At 39.7% G+C, this 22647-nt stretch overlaps 1 protein-coding gene across 30 annotated transcripts in view; it reads right to left on the bottom strand.

Moving 5' to 3' along the window:
• The window catches only part of DLG2 (discs large MAGUK scaffold protein 2), a 1975849-nt gene that overhangs the window by 339727 nt on the left and 1613475 nt on the right, over positions 1-22647 (bottom strand). For all 30 annotated transcript variants that reach the window (XM_072794850.1, XM_072794842.1, XM_072794854.1 and 27 more), the window contains one exon: positions 18876-19032. In XM_072794850.1, coding sequence (XP_072650951.1) covers positions 18876-19032 — 157 coding nt within the window. The remainder of the gene's footprint in view (positions 1-18875; positions 19033-22647) is intronic.

Consider the following 22647-nt stretch of genomic DNA (forward strand, 5'->3'; position numbering starts at 1 on the left):
CTATGGTTTCCTTTTCCTTTTCCTCACATCCAATCTCTCAGGAGATCTGTTAACTCTCCCTTCTAAACAAATCCAGTATCACTCCTCACTTCCCCCCTTCTACCACAGTTGTCCATTCCTCCACTGTCTCTCATGCTGGTTATTCATGTAGACTCCAAGCTTGCTTCCTGCTTCCATCCTTGTCCCTTGGTCTCCCTGTCAACAAGCAGCCAGAGTGATCCTCTTAAAATATAAGCAAGTTCATATCATGTCACTTTTCTGCTTATAATCCTCCATGGCTCTTCCTGTTTCTCAGAGTGAAAGTCGTGTTGTTACAGAAGCGGAGAGGCTGTTCTCTCTATGACCCATCCATTAGCCCTCTGTCCTCACCTCCTATTCCTCTTCCCTCCTCCCACCCCAGAGAGGACCCAGGACACTGGGCGTGCACCTTACACAGACTTGTTGCTGACTGTCCTCCGTCAGGAACTACACGGCCCACTTTTCCTTCCTTCAAGTCTTTGCTAACATGCCACCTTCTCACTGAGGCCCACCCTGACAACCTTGTTTAAATTTCAACTCCTCTCTCTGCATTCCAAATTCCTCTTGTTTTTCCACTGGTTTTCTACATCTTCTAATGGATTATATAATTTACTTATCCACTACTTAAAAAAATATATTGTTTGCTTTTCCCACTAGAATGTAAGCACTATGAGGCAGCAATTTGTCTGTTTCTTCTCTTTTCTCCCCCAATTCTTATATTCCTGATACTTACAATAATGCCTGGCACATAATGGCTCCTGAATAAACTGTTGCACAAATAAATGAATGAGTGAATGAATGAATAAATGCATGACTGAATAAGTAGTTCTCATTAGAGACTATGCCAATGGCTTAAATACATTATTTGATTCAATGCCCTCATCATATAGGAAGTTCCAAGTGCTTTAGGAGCTCTGTACCAGAAATGGGGATGAATACTAAATACAGCACCTCCAGCAATGTGGCCTGGTATTAAGTGGCCAAGAATGATGGCCTCAATGAGCATCTTTAACAGACTGTCCTTCAGCAGGATTTTCTCCCCGGCCTCTGATCTTGCATCCTCAGGCTTGCTGAAGATCCAGGGAGCTATTTGTTATTTCCTCAACAAATTCCTTTTTCATTTAGGTCACCCAGATGTCCCAGAGTCCAGAACTCCAGCACATAAATTAACCATGCTGCCATTAGGCTTATTCCTAGAGTAGTTAGCATTACAGGTGAAAAAGCTGGTTGTGATAGGAGGCCTACCTCTGGTGTCCAACTGGCTTGGGTTAGAAAATCACTAAACTCATCAGTTTCTTTCTGTATAAAATGGTAAATGGTCTCTTTCCAACCTATCCTGAAGGAATGCTATGTGGATCAAATGAGATAATGTCCAAAGCAAGGGACCTCATACATAGAAATGGTGAGGCATATATGTAAGGCTTATTAGATATTAGCTAGCAAAGTAGGTTAGTCAGAGGCAAAAGTAAATTGGACTAAAAATCAGTCCACTTTCAGTTGAGGATCACTCCTTCCTTACAACTTGAGATCTGTGCATGGTTTTCCCTTTATTGGGGGTCAGCTGTGATAGAGCATTTTCAATGCTTATGTGGAGAAGGCTTAGGATCAAGTGTTTACCCCTTGAGGCTTATTGAGGAACTCTTATTCATCTAAAAATCTTTTTGGAAGAAGAGTAAATATTATAAACATATTTTATTTTATTTTTCATTTTTCAGTTCCAAATATTTTTTATTTTCTTTTTTTAAATTTATTTTTTATTGGTGTTCAATTTGCCAACATATAGAATAACACCCAGTGCTCATCCCATCAAGTGCCCCCCTCAGTGCCCGTCACCCAGTCACCCCCACCCCCCACCCCCCTCCCTTTCCACCACCCCTTGTTCGTTTCCCAGAGTTAGGAGTCTCTCATGTTCTGTCCCTTTCTGATTTTTCCCACTCATTTTTTCTCCTTTCCCCTTTTTCCCTTTCACTATTTTCTATATTCCCCAAATGAATGAGACCATATAATGTATAAACATATTTTAAAATTAAACATCCCACGGGGCACCTGAGTGGCTCAGTTGGTTAAGCATCTGCCTTCAGCTCAAGTCATGATCCCGGGATCCTGGGATTGATTGAGCCCCACGTCAGCATCCCTGCTCAGCAGTGGTCTGCTTCTCCCTCTCCCTCTGATAGTTCCCCTGTCTGTGCTCTCTCTTTCTGGCTCTCTCAAATAAATAAATACAATCCTTTTTTTTTAAGATTTTATTTATTTATTCATGAGAGACACAGAGAGAACGAGAGGCAGAGACACAGGCAGAAGGAGAAGTAGGCTCCATGCAGGAAGCCCAATGTGGGACTTGATCCCAGGTCTCCAGGATCACGCCCTGGGCTGAAGACGGCGCTAAACCACTGAGCCACCGGGGCTGCCCAATATAATCCTTTTAAAAAAATTAAACATCACATATTTAGCATTAGAATATTTACTTAATATTTTCCTGATCTGTTGGAATTCCTATTTGTACATTAGAAAAGGATTTGATTTGGAAAACACATTCTATTGGCCAGAAAGCTAAAAGTTTTAAGATATTCTGAATCTTCAGGACAGAAAGGGTCCTCTGGCCCATGCTTCTGGATAAATACAACTGAGAGGAGCCCTGGGATTCCCAGCTGCCTTCAGAGAAGTGGGTAAGGATGAGTCTTTCATTCATTCATTCAACATTTGCTCAGTAGCTGGGTTTTGGTAAGCAATGGGATGCAGAGATGAATCAGACATAGTCGTTGCCCTCAAGCTTCAGAGAATCTAGATGTTGCTTCTAAGTCACCTCAATTTTAGAATCTATATATACAATGACTTCCTGTGGTGGCCCATATCTCTTCTTGCAAATGCTCTACTATTTTAGGCATTTATGTATTTCTCACTAAATGGACTTAAAGTGTGGACAGCCTCAGACATAAGCAAACCCCCAAAATCAGTTTTCTGAAGGCTGCCATTACAGAAAGAGCATAGCTTTGAAATCAGAAGCAACCGAGGTTCAAATACCACCATCACTGCTGATTAGCTGTGTGATCTTAGGCAAATCATTTCATGTCTCTGAGCCTTCAACATGACTAGAATTTGTTGAAATCATAGTACATTACATTACTTGGTACTCAACAGATACTCAATAAATATTAGGCATTTTATCCCTACTTCTCCATGTTCTCACTTAGTCCTTGTTGGGAAGCATCCCCTGTGGAAAGCCTTCTCACATTCCTGGGCTGGGCTAATGACAGCCTCTTTTGTGCCCATGTGCTTCCCCAGAACTTGCCATCAGTACTTCCTGTGCTATATTGGAAATTTGTGTGTGTGTGTGTGTGTGTGTGTGTGTGTCCCCACATGGGCCTGTTTGTTCATTAAGGACACAACTATATTTTTTCGTGTTGGATCCTTAACACTTTGTAGTTTTTGGCATTTAGTAGATGCTTAGTACATGTCTGCAGCTTGATTTTATGTGAATAGGTTAATAAGTTCTATGTAAAGAATATCCTTTATCTAGTGCTCCACAAACCCTTTCCTCATTTCCATTTTTGTCTGATGAGGATCTTTCCAGATTTCCTCTTTGGTCTTAGGTATTCGGATTACATTCTCCTCACTGCACCTCAAACTCTGCAAATAATCTTTCAATGTGGACATGTTACTTCTCCCAAATAAAACACTTGCATGAGTTCTCCTGGAGATTAGTTTAAGGCAGAATTTCTAAAAGTATATGCTACTAGATAGTAATTCATATTCCAGGGGAAAAAAGATTTTTTAATTAAATATGTTTAGAAAAAATGCTTTAATAGCACTTCTTTATTTGCTATAGGATTTCTCAGATCCTTCATTTGAGCATGAGCCTTTTTTTTCATGGAGCATTTCACATATCTAGTATTATACAGAATGCATTTGTGGAAATATTACTTTGAAGAAAAATTGGAACTGGTATCACTGAAGGTCAGGCTTTTGAAGGCTGCATAAAGTTGAGTTATGAAATAGTGCATGATATAGTGCACTTTAAGTGCATGTTTCACGATACTCTTCTTGCTGCATCTCTACAAGTTGTGATATAGAGTGTTAATAGCAATAAGGAGTACTTAAGAAATGGATCAGAAAATAGCAAATTAATTTTGTTTTGCTACCATGCCCTTAAAATTTGTTGGGTTTATTCCTTTGATAGGCACCATTCATTAGCCAGATTCTATGTCAGACAATGGAGATGTTTCCTAAGTATAATCTAGGGCAATACACAAGTTCTCTGGTGCCCTTTAAGTAATAGAAGGCCCTTGCTCACTCTGAATTCCTTTGCAGAGGAAATTTAGTACACACACTGGTGCCTGTGGGAGTTTCTACCCATAAATGTGGCTATTCCTTTCGTTAGAAAAGTGGAACACTTCCTTGTGGATTGCCAATAAATAATTCCTGTCCTGAGCCCTCCCAAGTGACCCACAACCCTGGTTGCCAGAAGATTCCACTGCCGTACAATCCTGTAGCAGTGAAACTATGGTCATTCACTGTATGGACTGGTGCTAAATTGCATGTACCAAGTTGCTAAATATTTTGAGTAGTAGCCCTGATTGGAGGAAAATCAAAAAGCCAGGGTGGCTGGGATGGACAATATATGGGAGAAGGAGAAGCGGTGTATATGCAGCCAGTGGGGTCAGCAGGAGCCAGGCGCTATAAAACCTTGTAGGCCACATTAAGAATTTTGGACTTTATGTGAAAAATGGCAGAAACCATTGAAAAATTTTAAGAAAAGGGGAGAAATGACAAAGGCTCACTCTTTGCAAAGGTTGAAAGTTTATATGTGACAGGGGATGTCTATGCATCCTGGGATATCTATAGGAATAAAGGACTTGGGGAGTGTAGCTACACCGTGCTGAAGTCCTACCCTTTGGCGAGTGGGCCAGGGGTCAGCTTGGATGGTGGGGCTCTGAAGCTGAGGCTGAGGAAAATCCTCTCCCCTGGAGCCTTTTCACTGGCCACCCTGTTTTTATTTGAGGTGGTCCCTGAGCAGGGGAGCTGCTGGGCTCTAGGGTTGGCATGAAGACAAGTCCAGTAAAGTGGAGAGAAGTTTGAGTTGGTTCCACAATGGAGAGGCAAAAGCCAGAGACCCAAGAGCCAGTGAATCTAGAGAAGGTAGGATTCAGCAGATGCCTAAAACAGGCACACAAGTTCTGGGGCAGGCTTCACATGCTCTCGGGCCAGAAACCTGAATTCAAGTGGTCTGGATTGGGGCAAGAAGTCTTCACCTTTTTAAAAACACCATCAGTTCTACTTGGTTAGATTTTACTTTAGAGTTGTTTAATAGGGTCCCTGACTGAGAGAGAACCCTCAAGTTCCTGACGCCTTGATAAGAAAGAGCAAGAGGGCAGGGAGGGAATGCACACAAAATGCATTGTTGTTTAACGTGTCAAAAATGCTCATAATTCCCCTCAGCAAATACAGTTTCTTTGAGCACAATTTTAAGATGGGCCACTGATTCCAAAGCTGTCTATAGAGGACAGATATATCTACTCATTTTCCTGAGGGAAGCTGTGAAATCCCCCTTACTCCAAATGCAGATGTCGAGGCATTCCTGCTTGGAAATATACAGTGCTGTGCTTAAGCTAATTTTAGTTTCTGATTCTTGTTGTCTGTCTTCTAGTGGGAAAGATGGGAGTGGGTGGAGCTCAGCCAGAAAGATGCTAGGGGTGAAGGTTTTGCTGGAGTTTGGGTGACTCTAAGTGTTGAGGATGAGAGGAAAGAAGCTAACGGTGGTGTTGAGGTGAGAGGTTTTTTTAAGACTTCCAGTCTAAGCTGTAGTAATTTTGAGACAAGGTGACAAAGCAGCACAGAGCTAGAGGGATTGCTTTTGTCTCCACATGTGCACAGGCCTCAGAGCCTCTCTGGTATCTTGGGGAGTGCTGGTCCTCTTAAGAGGATCACTTCAGGGAATCAAAGAAATAATTTGGGACTTTTGGGGGAAGGCAGAAGGGCTGGATTTCAGACATAATATTGTAGGTGAAGTTGAGTTGTCTTTTGAGGTAACAAGAGAAGGGTGACTTTATCAGTATCCCAGGATGATGAATAGTGTATACAGTGCTCAAATTCTATTTGAATAACATAATAATAAGGATCTGGCAAATAGGCTCTGAGGAGGAAGACATTAAGTTAACCTGAGAATGAATGAAACATCCAGGTGATTCGTGACTCATTTTTACTCTTTCTAAATCCATAATACAATTTCAATTTCAACGTAAAAATGCAAAATTATCTATTGTACCTTCACCTCAACAATTGCAGCATTGCACTTTTGGCAACACTTATTCCAAGCCATCTATCTCGGAACACAGTTAGTTAAATACTTAAAAATCCATCAAGGATGAGTTTTGGAGTTAGCAAGATCAGCTGGGGTGCTCTTTTTGAGGTTTCTGAGGAATGAAAAAACTAAAATTGCTTGCTGACACAGAAAAGAATCTCTTTGTAGGGGTATTGCTTCTACGTGCTCTGCTCCACGTTTTTCATAACAAAGCATTGAAACAAATAATAACAGAAGCATTTTTATCTTTTCCTCTGCAGGAAGAATGCCTGAGGAGGCAACTGCACTAGTTAATGTGATTGCATGCTGAACGTCCTAAATTCTCCTACACCAACACCTCAAGAATATGGTTCAATTATTGGATAAGAGTTTCTACAACAAATGCTGGAGAAATAGAATACATAAGGGGGAAATTTAAAAAGATCACTCACATTACATGTATAGAATGCAGCCTATGGTTATGATTTCTTTATCTTTCAGCTTCCTAGCTACCTTAGTTCTGTAGTTTTGGCGGGAAGCAGAAAGTGGAGGCTAATAAAGCCCTACAATGGAGCTTTTAGATATTCCACCATCTAGTTGCCATGTTTAAATGATGCATGAACAGTAGATGGCGCCCATAATCTTAAACAGTAAAAGGCTAGCTGATTTTCTTCACAGACAAGAACGGCTACCTTGTTCTGAAAAGAGTCAAGTATGGGAATTAGAAAAATATCTACTCACACATTTCCTACTATTGTTGTCTTGTGAAGTGCTCCTTACATGAGGGTTTAGTGGTCAAATACCTTTGGGAAAAGAATGCCTCTGAGGAGACTCCCAAAGTACACTAGTTAATGAGATGTTTTTGAAAATTCTTCAGTGAAGAAACCTGGTCCCAAGGAACCCTTTCCCTCAGTAGCACCCTAATACAATCCTTCTCTTCTAGTGTCCTGGAAAATACTCCTTGGGAAGTGCTCATCAAGTTCAAGCCCTGTTCCAAAGAAAGAATAACTCAAACTCTATAAAAGAGGCCTTTTTTGACATGGTTATCTGACACTTTTTAAAAAAAACTAGACATATTCTAAACATAAAGTTGTTAGTAGTTATAGCAGCACTGACTGAGTACTTACAATATGATATGCTGATTTGAAATGTTTGGTCTCCTTTCTTTCCTCAGTATGCCATCTATATCTATACTATATCTACATCTATACTTATAACCATATCTATAGTTCACATATAATAGATATGTTGATACATTTGCCTTTAGGCTGTGAATACTTTAAGGACAAGATATTTATCTCTTCTTTGAGATCTCAAATCCTAGTACAAAATCTGTCACATAGTAAGTCATTAATAAAATAAATTATCTCTAAAGTTTGTATAGACTGTGTGGGAGAATAATTCTAGAAAGCAGGAAGGGACATTCTGCCCCTGATTACAAAGTTAATTATCTCTTTTTCAAGTCTCTTTTCAGGGATCCCTGGGTGGCGCAGCGGTTTGGTGCCTGCCTTTGCCCCAGGGCGCGATCCTGGAGACCTGGGATCGAATCCCACGTTGGACTCCCAGTGCATGGAGCCTGCTTCTCCCTCTGCCTCTCTCTCTCTCTCTCTCTCTCTCTGTGACTATCATAAATTTAAAAAAAAAATTCAAGTCTCTTTTCAATGAAGACCACTTGACACAGAAAAGTGGACAGCTCTTCTCCATGGGGATTCTATTTCTTTCTGAACTTGCTACATTACTGTTAGCATAAGTTATTTACAAAATAATCTTACATGATGTAGTAACAGAATTTATATTTAGATTGTGATTGCTATTTATAGTTTTTGTTCTTGTTTTTTTCCAGAAAGATATAGCTTGTCTTTTTATAACTAGTGTAAGCTGTAGATGCAAAATATCATATCCTCCATATTCCATTGTTAATAATTGTGTTCTGCTGTTTTCTTTCCATATTGTAATGTCTCAGCTTCTTGAGCCTGTTTAATCTTTTCTTTTAATATTAACCAATGAAATTCCAATACTGAACCTTGAAACTAGCCAATTACTAGCCACAGTTTAAATAGCTTTTTGCAAACTAAAAAAGAGAAATGTTGCCTCTTCCTTTTTGATTGCAAAACGCAGACAATATTGTTATCATTGAACTGTCTTTGCAAGTGATATACATAAGAAAGGATATGAGGGAGGGAAAAGATGGTGGAAGAGTAGGGGTTCTCAACTCACCTGGCCCCACAAACTTACCTAGATAACTTTCAAAACTTCCTGAACACCTACGAATTCTATCTGAGATTTAAAGAGAGAACAGCTGGAATGCTTCAGAGAAAAGTTTTTGCTTCTAACAAGGTAGGAAAATGAGAAAAAAAAAAAGTGGGGGAAGGGTCCCTTGAAGAGCCGGGCTAGTGCCTGGCCGCGAGGGCCTCTGGGACAGGAAAGCCCAGTCCTGGAGAAGAGGGAACTTTTTAAAAATCCACATCGTATTCTTCCCAGATGGAAAAGTGCTAGCAGGGAAACCGGGCAGGATCCCAGGAGGGGCAGTGAGGCCTCAAGATTCCTGGAGTCACTATAAGAGGAGGGGCGCCCGGGGGAAAGTGCACTGCAAACCGTGGTCCCATCTCAGTAAAGGGCTGGAGTGCGAAGCCCTCAAGGCATTTGGGAGAAGCCAGTCGGTTAAGCTACAGATGGAGGGGTCTGTACCCCATTCCCTTTGGGAAATGCAGCCCTGGGATTATGGGTCCAGCAGCACAGGCCCCAGATCCCAGGGTGCCAACCAGTCACAGCCCATGATCCTGCACTCCCCCCGGGACAGGTGGAGGTGGGGAGGGCACAGGACAGCAAGGACTCTCCTGATGCCGGTTGCCCCGGAGCTGCAGATCAGCGTCCCCTGCTGCCCTGGGAGCACCTAGACCAGTGCGGACTGACTGTGGTAGTTACTGTGGGGAGCTGACTCCAGAGCTGGAGAGCTGGCTGCCACTAGTGTGATTGCTCCTTCTTGTGTCACCCTGGGCCTGGGATGGGCAGGGCCACCAGGGAACAGAGGTGTCAGGGGGTCAACAGCTCCCACTGAGCCCAGCACCCGGTGGGGGGGCAGAGCATCTCCTCCAGGTACACACACCTGGGAGTCAGCACAGCAGGCCCCTCCCCAAGAAGATCAGCTGGAAGGACAGGGGAAGAGCAAGTTCTTGACCAAGCAGCACTGGAAAGCTCCAGGACTGAGGGAAAATAGTATATAGAACTAGTGGGTCCTTTTTTTTCTTTTTCCATTATGACTCGTTTCTTTTTCCATTATGACTCATTTTTATATCAGACTAAAAATTTCCAATACTTTTTCTCTTTTCCCACCTTAACTACAATATTTTACCAGCTCCTCATTTTAACTTTCATAGTTAAAAATGGTAGATACACAAGATATGCTTTTTTTATTTTTGCCTCGTTTTGTTTTAGTTAATACCTTCTAAAACACGACCAACATACACCCAGAACCAAGTGGAATACCATGTTGGTTCATTCTGTGAGATTATATTCACCCTTCATTCCCATTCCGCTCCCCTCTTTTATCTTATTTATGTTTTGGTGGCCAATGTTGGGGCTTTATATGAGTACTGCTGGTTTATATAAATTATATAATATATAATTAGATGTGCATCATCTAACATACAGAACAAAATATACTCAGAATCAAAAGGATCACCCTCTAGGACCCCTCAGGTAGACTACATTGTCTCTCCACTACCACTTTCCTCAACACCACCATCCACCCCACCTTTTTCTCTTTTTCCTTTTATCTTTACTTCTTTTTTCTTCTTTGTTTTTGGCTTTTTATTTTTATACCTTTGTTCTAAAATTTGTCTTTCACTTCAGTGGTGCTTTTGTTTTATCTTGTTCTGTACTTTTTCTTTTATTTTCTGGTCTCTGACCTCTTCAGAATCATCTAGGCTGTATTTTACTTAGGTCGTCATTGATATATTTTTTTTTAATTTATTTTTTATTGGTGTTCAATTTACTAACATACAGAATAACCCCCAGTGCCCGTCACCCATTCACTCCCACCCCCCGCCCTCCTCCCCTTCCGTCATTGATATTTTTGACTCAGCCTACTCATACAGCCACTCTACACTGGACAAAATGACTAAAAGGAAGAATTCACCACAAAATAAATAACTGGAAACAGTATTCTCTGCTACAGAGTTATAGAATTTGGATTTCAATATGATGTCAGAAATTCAATTCAGAAGTATAATTATAAAGCTACTGGTGGCTCTGGAAAAAAGCATAAAGAACTCTAGAGACTTCATGACTGCAGAATTGAGATCTAATCAAGCCAAAATTCAAAATAAATTAAATGAAATGCAATCCAAATTGGATGTCCTAACTTTTAGAGTTAATGAGGTGGAAGAGAGAGTGACATAGAAAACAAGTTGATGAAAAGGAAGGAAGCTGAGGAAAAAAGAGAAAACAATTAAAAGCCCAAGATCCTGCACTCCCCCCCGGGACAGGTGGGAATAAAAACTATTCAACAACTTGACATTTAATAGTGAAACTTGCAAATTTCAAAGATAAAGAGAAAATTCTTAAAGCAGCGTGAGACAAGAGATTTTTCATTTATAGGGGGAGAAATATCAGATTAACAGCAGACCTCTCCACAGTAACTTGGCAGGCCAGAAAGGGCTGGCATGAAATATACAGGGTGCTAAATGAGAAGAACATGCAGCCAAGAATACTTTATCCAACAAGGCTCTCATTCAGAATAGAAGGAGAGATAAAGAGCTTCCAGAATAGGCAGGAACTGAAAGAATATGTGACCACCAAACCAGCTCTCCAAGAGATATTAAGGAAGACCCTGTAAAAGAAAGAGGAAGCCCAAAGAAACAATTCACAAAAGCAGGGACTGAATAGGTAATACAATGACGCTAAATTCATATCTTTCAATAGTTACTGTGAACGTGAATGGGCTAAATGACCCCATCAAAAGACACAGAGTATCAAACTGGGTAAAAAAGCAAGACCCATCTATATGCTGTCTACAAGAGACTCATTTAGACCTAAGAACACTTACAGCCTAAAAATGAAGGGGTGGAGAACCATTTACCTTTCAAATGGTCCTCAAAAGAAAGCTCAGTAGCAATCCTCATATCAGATAAATTAAAGTTGATACCAAATACTGTAGTAACAGATGAAGAGGGACACTATATCATATTTAAAGGGTCTATACAACAAGAGGACATAACAATCATGAATATTTATGCCCCTAATGTGGAAGCTGCCAAGTATAGTGATCAATTAATAACCAAAGTAGAGATGCTTAGATAATAATACACTAATAGTAGGAGACTTCAACATGGCACTTTCTGCAATTGAGCGATCTTCTAAGCAGAACATCACCAAAGACACAAGGGCCTTAAATGATACATGGGACCAAATAGATTTCACAGATATATACAGAACTTGTTTTTCTTTTTAAGATTTCTTTATTTATTCATGAGAGACACAGACTGAGAGAGAGAGAGAGAGAGAGGCAGAGACACAGGCAGAGGGAGAAGCAGGCTCCTCACTGGGAGCCCTATGTGGGACTCGATTCTGGATCCCAGGATCACGACCTGAGCCAAAGGCAGGTACCCAACCACTGAGTCACCCAGGTGTCCCTATACAGAACTTTCCATCCAAACGCAACTGAATACACATTCTTCTCAAGTGCACATGGAACTTTCTCCAGAATAGACCACATACTGGGTCACAAATCAGGTCTTAACTGATACCAAAATATTCGGATCATCCCCTGCATATTTTCAGACCATAATGCTTTGAAACTAGAACTAAACCACAAGAAGAAGTTTGGAAGGATTTCAAACACGTGGAGGTTAAAGACCATCCTGCTAAATGATGAAAGGGTCAACCAGAAAATTAGAGAAGAATTAAAAAGATTCATGGAAACTAATGAAAATGAAGATACAACAGTTCAAAATCTTTGGGATACAGCAAAAGTAGTCCTGAGGGGGAAATACATCCCAATACAAGCATCCATCCAAAAACTGGAAACTCAAATACAAAAGCTAACCTTGCACCTAAAGGAGCTGGAGAAGGAACAGCAAATAAAACCTTCATCTAGCAGAAGAAGAGAGTTAATAAAGATTCAAGCATAACTCAATGAAATAGAGACCAGAAGAACTGTGGAACAGATCAACAAAACCAGGAGTTGGTTCTTTGAAAGAATTAGTAAGATAGATGAACCATTAGCCAGCCTTATTAAAAAGAAAAGAGCAAATACTCAAATTAATAAAATCATGAATGAAAGAGGAAAGATCACAACCAATACCAAGGAAATATAAACGATTTTAAAGAAGTATTATGAGCAGCTATATGCCTACAAATTAAGCTATCTAGAAGAAATGGATGCATTTCTGGAAAACCACAAATTACCAAAACTGGAACAGGAAGAAATAGAAAACCTAAACCGGCCAATAACCAGGGAGGAAATTGAAGCAGTCATCAAAAACCTCCCAAGACACAAAAGTCCAGGGCCAGATGGCTTCCCAGGGGAATTCTATCAAATGGTTAAAGAAGAAATAATACCTATCCTACTCAAGCTGTTCTGAAGGATAGAAAGGGATGGAATACTTCCAAACTCGTTTTATGAGACCAGCATCACCTTAATTCCAAAACCAGACAAAGACCCCACCAAAAAAGAGAATTATAGACCAATATCCATGATGAACATGGATACAAAAATTCTCACCAAGATACTAGCTAATAGGATCCAACAGTACATTAAGAAGATTATTCACCATGACCAAGTGGGATTTATCCCCAGGATGCAGGGGGGTTCAGCACTTGTGAAACAATCAATGTGATAGATCACATCAACATGAGAAAAAACAAGAAACATATGATCCTCTCAATAGATGCAGAGGAAGTATTTGACAAAATACAACATCCATTCCTGATTAAAACTCTTCAAAGTGTAGGGATAGAGAAACATTCCTCAATATCTTAAAAGCCATTTATGAAAAGCCTACAGTAAATATCATTCTCAATGGGGAAACACTGGGAGCCTTTCCCCTAAGATCAGGAACACGACAGGAATGTCCACTCACCATTGTTATTCAACGTAGTCCTAGAAGTCCTAGTGTCCACAGTCAGACAACAAAAAGAAAAAGCATTAATTGGCAAAGAAGAAGTCAAATTCTCCCTCTTTGCAGATGACATGATACCGTATATAGAAAACCCCAAAGACCCCATCTCAAGATTGCTAGAACTCATACAGCAATTCAGCAATGTGGGAGGACACAAAATCAATGCACAGAAATCAGTGGCATTTCTATACACTAACAATGAGACTGAAGAAAGAGAAATTAAGGAGTTAATCCCATTTACAATTGCACCCAAAAGCATAAGATACCTAGGAATAAACCTAACCAAAGAGGTAAAGGATCTATACCCTAAAAACTACAGAACACTTCTGAAAGAAATTGAGGAAGACACAAAGAGATGGAAAAACATTCCATGCACATGGACTGGAAGAATAAATATTGTGAAAATGTCTATGCTACCTAGGGCAATTTACACATTCAACTCAATTCCTATCAAAATACCATGGACTTTCTTCAGAGAGTTGGAACAAATCATCTTAAGATTTGTATGCAATCAGAAAAGACCCCAAATAGCCAGGGGAATGTTGAAAAAGAAAACCAATGCCGGGGTATCACAATGCTGGATTTCAAGCTGTATTACAAATCTGTGATCATCAAGACAGTTTGGTACTGGCACAAAAACAGACACATTGATCAATGGAACAGAATAGAGAACCCAGAAATGGCCCCTCAACTCTATGGTCAACTAATATTTGACAAAGCAGGAAAGAATATCCACTGGTAAAAGGACAGTCTCTTCAGTAAATGGTGCTGGGAAAATTGGACAGCCACGTGCAGAAGAATGAAACTAGATCATTCTCTTACATCATACACAAAGATAAACTCAAAATGGATGAAAGATCTAAATATGAGACAAGATTCCATCAAAATCCTAGAGGAGAACATAGTCAACAATCTTTTTGAACTTGGCTACAGTAACTTCTTGCAAGATACACCTATGAAGGCAGAGGAAACAAAAGCAAAAATGAACTATTGGGAGTTAATCAGGATGAAAAGCTTCTGCAAAGGAAACAGTCAACAAAACTAAAAGACAACCTACAGAATAGGAGAAGATATTTGCAAATGACCTATCAGATAAAGGGCTAGTATCCAAGATCTATAAAGAACTTATTAAACTCAACACCCAAGAAACAAAAAATCCAATCATGAAATGAACAGAAGACATGAACAGAAATTTCACCAAAGACATATATATGGCCAACAAGCACATGAGAAAATGCTCTGCATCCCTTGCCATCAGAAAAATACAAATCAAAACCACAATGAGATACCATCTCACACCAGTGAGAATGGGAAAAATTAACAAGACAGGAAACAACAACTGTTGGCGAGGATGTGGAGAAGGGGATCCCTCTTGCGCTGTTGGTGGGAATACAAACTGGTGTAGCCTTCTGGAAAATAGTGTGGAGATTTCTCAAAGAGTTAAAAATAGAGCTACCCTATGAGCCAACAATTGCACTACTGGGTATTTACCCCAAAGATACAGATGAAGTGAAACACTGGGACACCTGCACCCCAATGTTTATAGCAGTAATGTCCACAATAACCAAACTGTGGAAGGAGCCATGATGTCCATCGACAGATGAATGGATAAAGAAGATGTGGTATTAAATACAATGGAATATTACTCAGCCATCAGAAAGGACGAATATCCAGCATTTGCTTTCACATGGATGGAACTGGAGGGTATTATGCTGAATTAAGTAAGTCAGTCGGAGAAGGACAATCATCATATGGTTTCACTCAATTGGGGAATATAAGAAATAGTGAAAGGGATTATAAAGAAAAGGAGGGGAACTGAGTGGGAAAAATTAGAGAGGGAGACAAACCATGAGAGACTCCTAACTCTGGGAAATGACCAAAGGGTTGTAGAAAGAGAGGTGGGCAGGGGGATGGGGTAACTGGGTGATGGGCACTGAGGGGGGCACTTGATGCGATGAGAACTGGGTGTTATACTATATGTTGGCAAATCAAAATTCAATAAAAGAAATGACAAAAAAGAAAGGATATGATATCTGAATGTCAGAGACTGTTGTAATAGTCTATGAATTATAGTCTCCAAGAAGACTATAATTCTGATTGGTTGCCTTCTTTTACTATGTGGTTCTGCTGGTATTATTTAAATGGATACATCTACTTTTGAAAACCAAAATACTTATGAACTTTCTTTGTTGAGTAATACTATTATTTGTTCATCCCTATTTCTACCATATGCCGAGAAGTTGAAATAAATAAAACCTATACATTTCTCATTTAAACAAAGTCTAATGTCATCTCTGTGACTCATTATCTTTACACTTAAAATGAACATAATACGAGGGTGGCTGGCTGGCTCAATCTGTAGAGCAAGGGACGCTCGATTTTGGGGTTGTGAGTTCAAGCCCCAAGATTGGTGTAGAGCTTACTTTAAAAATGAGCATAACAAGGCACAGGGCGGTTTCAAGATTAAATTGGTCATAATAGTGACTGACTCAAAAATAACATGGAAGTATTAGCTCTTTATAGTTCGTGTGCTCCTGAGTGTAGTGCTCACACAGAGCAGTACTCAATGGGATAAGAAAATGTGGAATGAGATCATTGACAGGTTTTGAAGGGAGACTGTGCTTGAAGAGAAAGAACAGATTTGGGGTCAGGGAACTTGATTTTGAGTTCAACATCATGGTCAGTAGCTGTAGAGCTTTGGACAAATCATTCAGCCTTTCTGAATCCCCTTTTCCTCATATAAGAAAGTGAGAGTAATAATAACTCAATCCTGACACTTAGAATTAACACACATGAAAGTGCTTTGTGTGTGGGAAAGTGCTATGCCAGTGTGAATGCAGACTTCGCCAGTGGCGAAGTAACAGTGGGATCCCTGGGCTACAGATTTTGAGTCAGGATGATGACAATATATAAGTATGTTCATCTTAGAGTTTTAGAGTCCATCTGGGAGGCTACAGTGACTTTGTAGAGCATCACCACATTTATTCAACACTTTTTCATTCAACAAACATTGCTTGGGAGACTGCTATGTGCCAGTCACTATGCTAAATGTCAAGGACACAAAACCATGTAAGATGGAGAATTTGCTTTCAGGGAGCTTTCGTCACTTAGAAAAGAAATGTCAATAAAAAGAAGTTATATCTTATACAGATGGTTCCGGAGTTAATGACAGTTTGACTTAACAAATTTTCAACTCTGTGATGGTACAAAAGCAATACATATTCACTAGAAACTGTACCTCAACTTCTGAATTTTGATCTTTTCCCCGGCTAGCAATATGGCATACACCCTCTTGTGATACTGGGCCGTGAGTGGCAGTTCCCACTCAGCCATGCCATCATGAGGATAAACAACTGATACACTTACAACCATTCTGCACTCATATAACCATTTTGTTTTCATTTTCAGTACAGTACCAGTAAATTATATGAAATATTCAACAATTATAAAATATAAAATAGGCTTTTTTTAGGTAATTTTGCCCAAAAGTAGGCCAATTTAAGTGTTCTGAGCATGTTTAAGAAATGCATTTTTGACTATAATATTTTCAAGTTGTAGTGGGTTTTTCAGGATACAACCCCATCATAAGTCAAGGAAGATATATATAGGGTACCTGTTTGAGTACCTCTGTTTGAGTATCGCTGTTTGAGTGTCTCTTCCTTTGGCTCAGGTTATGATCCTGGGGTCTTGGGATCGAGTCCTGCATCAGGCTCTCTGCAGGGAGCCTCGTTCTCCCTCTGCCTATGTCTCTGCCTCTCTCTATCTCTCCCATGAATAAATGAATAAAATCTTTAAGGAAGATCTATCTATCTATCTATCTATCTATCTATCTATCTATCTATCTATCGATATTAAGTGTAGAGACAGTATGCAGAGGGGAGTAGTTAAAGGGGTTATATTCAGCTCTTGAATGACAGAACAAAGTCTTGCCATTGGGACCTGACCCTATTTCTCCCATACTCAATCTGTCCAGACATCTGCTAGCTAATGAGTAAGTAGAGGACTTAATGTATGAGAGAACTACCAGAATATATAAGATAAGGCCATCCATTCAGAACATTGGATACTTTGCTCAGGTCAATTGACTACATTACACGGGTAATATGTGTGTGAGGGGAAGGTAGGGATGGCATGATGGCTAACAAAGATAAGGTCACTTGGAAAATTCTAGTTATAAATCACAGCTATATAACAAAGACAAGTTTTTCTAAGTACATAATGAAGACCACAAACTAAGTGCTTCATTGAGTTATGAACCATAAACTTGGCCATAAGAACTAGGCTCCTTTGATCTTTTCCCATTATTTGCAAGATTACCAAAATTCCGGTACGGTCATGAACATCCACAATGTTTTTAACTACCTGTCACAGAGTTTATTCCAGAAAGATAGCTTGATCTAGTGAAAAGAAGCAGTCAATAAATATTTCACTAAAAGAAAGAAGAAAGAAGGAAGGAAGACAGATGGAAGGGAGGAAGGAGGGAAAAGAGGGCAGGTGTCACGGGCATTAAACCTGAACATTTACGGGGGCCTGGCTGTCTCAGTCAAGTAAAGCATGTGACTCTTGATCTCTGGGTTGTAAGTTCGAGCCCACGTTGGGTATAGAGATTACTTAAAAATAACATCTTAAAAAAAAAAAAAACCCTGAATATTTAAATCCCAGCTCTTACTCTCTCTAGTTTGGTAAAACACTGACTTAACCTCTTTGAACCTTATTTTCTTCATCCGAACATGGGGAAATAACTTTCAGGGTGATGGTGAGAATTAAAAATTACTTTTATAAAATGTTTGGTTAAAAATAAGTGCTTAATAAATTGTTGCTGGTAATTCTTATATTTAGGTAAATGGTGCTGATGCTACCACTTATCAGTGGCATTCAACTACATATTTTGTGTACTTTCTTATATGGTTATATATGCCAAACTATACATTTATAAAGGTGCTATTTTTAGAGTATAGTTATGGATTTGGAAAAAAATCTGCATTAAAAATAATTAATATACCTTAAAAAGGCATGCTCCTCACTATTCTATTGGATGCAAATATATCTCATAGCATCCAGACGAAAACACTAGCACTTTTACCTGTATCCCTCGAAGTGAGTAACAAGCACCAAGCACTTCAGTATCATTTAAACTGCCACATGTACTGGAAGCCATAATGCTCTTATCCATTCCCCACCTTTTTTTTTTTTTTAAAGATTTTAGTTACTTATTCATGAGAGACACACAGAGATGCAAAGACACAGGCAGAGGAAGAAGCAGCCTCCCCACAGGGAACCCAGTGTGGGGCCCTATCCCGGACCCCAGGATCACGCCAAGCCAAAGGCACACACTCAACCGCTGAGCCACCCAGGCATCCTTCATATTTCCTTTTTAATTAAGGTGCTTCTGGAGTCATAATTGAAAGTTACTTTTTCTCATGTGGTATCAGGACTGAAGATTAAGAAGAAATACTCACGGACAGGATCTGGTCTCCTCTCTGGAGCTCCCCACTCAGGTCTGCTGGTCCACCAGCCAGAATGAAGGATACAAAAATACCTTCTCCATCTTCCCCGCCCACAATGTTGAAACCCAGGCCAGTGGAGCCTTTGTGCAGGACCACCTTGCGGGGCTCCCTGGAGAAACAAGTAGAAAACAGAGCTCAGAGGGTGACCCACTCAAAATTTAGGTTGCTTTTACTTTTTATTGAGATATATGATACCAGCAATTCACTACCTATAAAATGGCTTCCCAATGTAAGATACATTAGCACCTTAAGAAAAATGTTAGTATCAGGGAAGATACTGCAGTTTCTCACGATAACAAATGTCAAAATACCATGCAAAGTCATTCCTTAATTCCAAAACATTTTCTTACACTGGACTTACTTCCATTTTTCCTTTGTTTAAAACATCTGTTTTTGTATTTTTAAAAAACTGAAACATAATTGACATATAACATTAACTTCAGGTGTATAATGTAATGATTTGATATTTGTACATACTGTGAAATGATCATCAGAATGAGCCCAGTAAACATCCTCCACCACACATAGTTACATTTCTTTTTCTTGTGATGAAACTTTTAAGATCTACTCTTAGCAACATTCAAATGTATAATGCAGTATTATGCACCATGTTGTATACCATGCTCCCAGGACTTATTTATTTTAAAATTAGAAGGTTGTACCTTTGAACCACCTTCACCTATTTCACTCTCCCCACCCATTTGCTCTTCTATGGAGCACCACAGTAGTGCTCAGAAGGATGAGTGTATCTAAAAAAGAGAAGAGAATCTGGGGGACACGAGACTAGACTGAATAGGCCAGATCATGAAATATCTTACATATTCGTTTGACTGTTAATTAAAATGTACTCTGTAGGCAGTGGAGACTCACTGGAGTTTTTGAGGCATTGAGAATATTTAAATCCATTTTAGAAGCATTAACAAATGGTCATACGTAGGATTGCTAGAGAGGAGAGTGCAGTTATGATGGGAGATAGGAAAATTGGTTAGGATGTTGACTAAATAATCCAGTTTTGAGAAAGTGGCAGCATGAACAAGAGTGACAACAGTGATAATGAAAAGAAAGGGCAACATAAGGGAGGAAATTTGACAGGGGAAACAGTGGATCCAGAAACTGACTCAGGCAGAAGAGGAGAGAGGAAAGAATATCTACGTAATTGGCAAAAGGACAAGGGAACCGGAATCCAGGATCATGAAGATGAGTACGATTTTGACATGCTCCATTCCAGGTCATGGTGTGTTATCCATGTGATGTTTGGAAACAGTTGGAGACAAAAGGTTAGGAATATGGATCCACAGAAAGGACTGCAAATGCAGATTTCAGGCTCATCAGTAAAAGGATGAGAGATCAAATCTTGAGCTATTAACTGAGTTTGTGTCGAGGTTAGATAACTGTAGAATATAGAATTTTAAGGGACCTTAGAAGGCATCTAGTTCTATTTTCTCATTAGTAGTTTTAAAAAATGTATTCTGTAAGCCTTGGGTTTGACCAAGGCACTTTTCGTATCACCCACCCTCCTCTCAGAAGTATCCCAGTTCCACTCATTAAAGTTTCTTTTATACTTTCCTGCACTTAAGGATGTAAGAATGGCAAGGAGCCATTTTACATTGGCTATTTTTACACTGATGACTACACAGAGTCTATTATTTGTTATCACATTCCCATGCACAAGCAACGCATTATGTATCCATATTTAGCCAAATTTTGAGGAAGGGCATAAAGTGCACATACACCTTGGACTATAATATATTACAACACAATGGATTAAGTCAGAGGTAACTTGACATAGAGTCAATTTATTTTATTGCACATTTACTTTGTAAGCACTACTATACCAGTCATTGTTCCAAGAACTCAGAAAATTTATAGGCAAAGCAAACACCCCTGCCCTGTTTAACCAAATACCTGGGTGCCTGTGGCCCAGTCAGGATGACATATAGAATTAACTAAACATCAAAAAGATTGGGTTCCCTGTTTCCTTGCTGGGTGCCAGTTGGGAGTCTCTCTCAGGTTCTAGAGGCTACTTATATGCCTTACTATGTGGTTACCTCTATTTTCAAGCTGGCAATGACACACTGAATCCTTTTCTTATTTAGAATTTCTGTGGTTTACTCTTCTACAACTAGCCAGATTTAACCTTTTGCTTCTCAATGGCTTGTGTGATTAGGTTAGGCCCAGTCAGATAATCTTCTCAACCTAAGATCAAATAATTTGTAACCTTAAGAACATTTGTAAATTCTTTTTTTCCATTTATTATTATTATTATTATTATTATTATTATTAAAGATTTTATTTATTCATGAGAGACACAGAGAGAGGGGCAGAGGGAGAAGCAGGCTCCCTGTGGGGATCCTGGGTCGATCCTAGGACCCACGATCATGCCCTGAGCTGAAGGCAGATGGTCAACTGCTGAGCCACCCTGCCATCCCTAAGGTAATTTAACTGTGAGAGTAATATCATAAGGTAGAAATCATGGGGCTATCTTAGAATTTTGCCTACCATCGGTGGAGAGACAACAGAGGACAAATCTTGAAGGACCCTGTCTACCATTCTAAAACTTTGAATTTCACTGACAGAAATGGGAAGCCACTGAGAAGAAGATTGCTTGACTTAATTTATGTTTCTAAATGGTTACTCTGGTATAAAATAGATTCAAGGGGCAAAATTTGAAAAAGTGAGATCAGTTATGTGGCTAATTGCTATATGTAGGCAGAACAGTGGCTTGGCTGAGAGTGGTATTAAAGGAAGTGGTAGGTAGTGGGTTTATTTCCAATCAGTTTTCTCTCTCTGTCCAGACTAATTTCTCTTTTTCTCTTTTCAGATTCAGTGATTCTTTCTTCTGTCACATTTATTCTGTTCTGGAGCCCATTCAATGAGTTTTTTACGTTGGGTTTTGTATTATTCAGCTTTAACATTCCATTTGAGTCTTCTTTATATCCTCTTTTTCTTTGCTGAGACTTTCATGTCTTTTCCCATTTATTTAAGTGCATGTATAATCACTTGCTGAAGCATGATGAGTACTTTAAAATTCTTGTCAAGTAATTCAAACACCTGTGTTATCTCAGTGTTGGTTTCTATTGGTTATCTTTTCTCATTCAAGTTGAAAATTTCCAGATTCTTGGTATGAGAAGTGATTATTTTATTATATACTGGACATTTGTGTATACAGTGTAAAATGCTATATCCTACTTAATTGAGTTTTTTGCAGGTTGTAGATCAGTTTAGGCATAGCTTGCAGATCCAAGTGAGATGGATATTCAGCTCCCTACTTGTCCCTGGTGATGCCAGCAAGGAAAGTGGGGTACTAACTAGTATTCTACTCACTCTACTTCATTGCCACTTAGTAGGGGTAGAAGCTCAGTTCCCTGTGGGTTTGCTGACACCAATGGGAGAGTGAAAATGGGGTGCTGACTAGCGCTGCCTTGAACCATTTTGTTCTGCCACCTTGCCTCTAAGTAGAGCTAGAAGTTCAGCTCCTCCCTTGACCCTGCTGATGCTACCTTAAGGGGAAAGAGTTCTGCCAACTAGCACTGCTTCCCTCTTCCTTCTCCTACGTCATTGCCATTGGCTGGCAGTAGCAGTTCAGCTCCTGGCTGGTCCCCACCAATAACAGGAGTAGGGAAATGGAATGCTAAATAGCACCACCTCACTCCAGTTTGTTGCTGCTAGGTGAAGGTTCAAGTTCAGGTCCCCACTGGAGAGTGAAGTGTCAACTAGCACCATC

This window comes from Canis lupus, chromosome 23 (genome assembly GCF_048164855.1).
Source record: "Canis lupus baileyi chromosome 23, mCanLup2.hap1, whole genome shotgun sequence".
Lineage (NCBI taxonomy): Eukaryota > Metazoa > Chordata > Mammalia > Carnivora > Canidae > Canis > Canis lupus.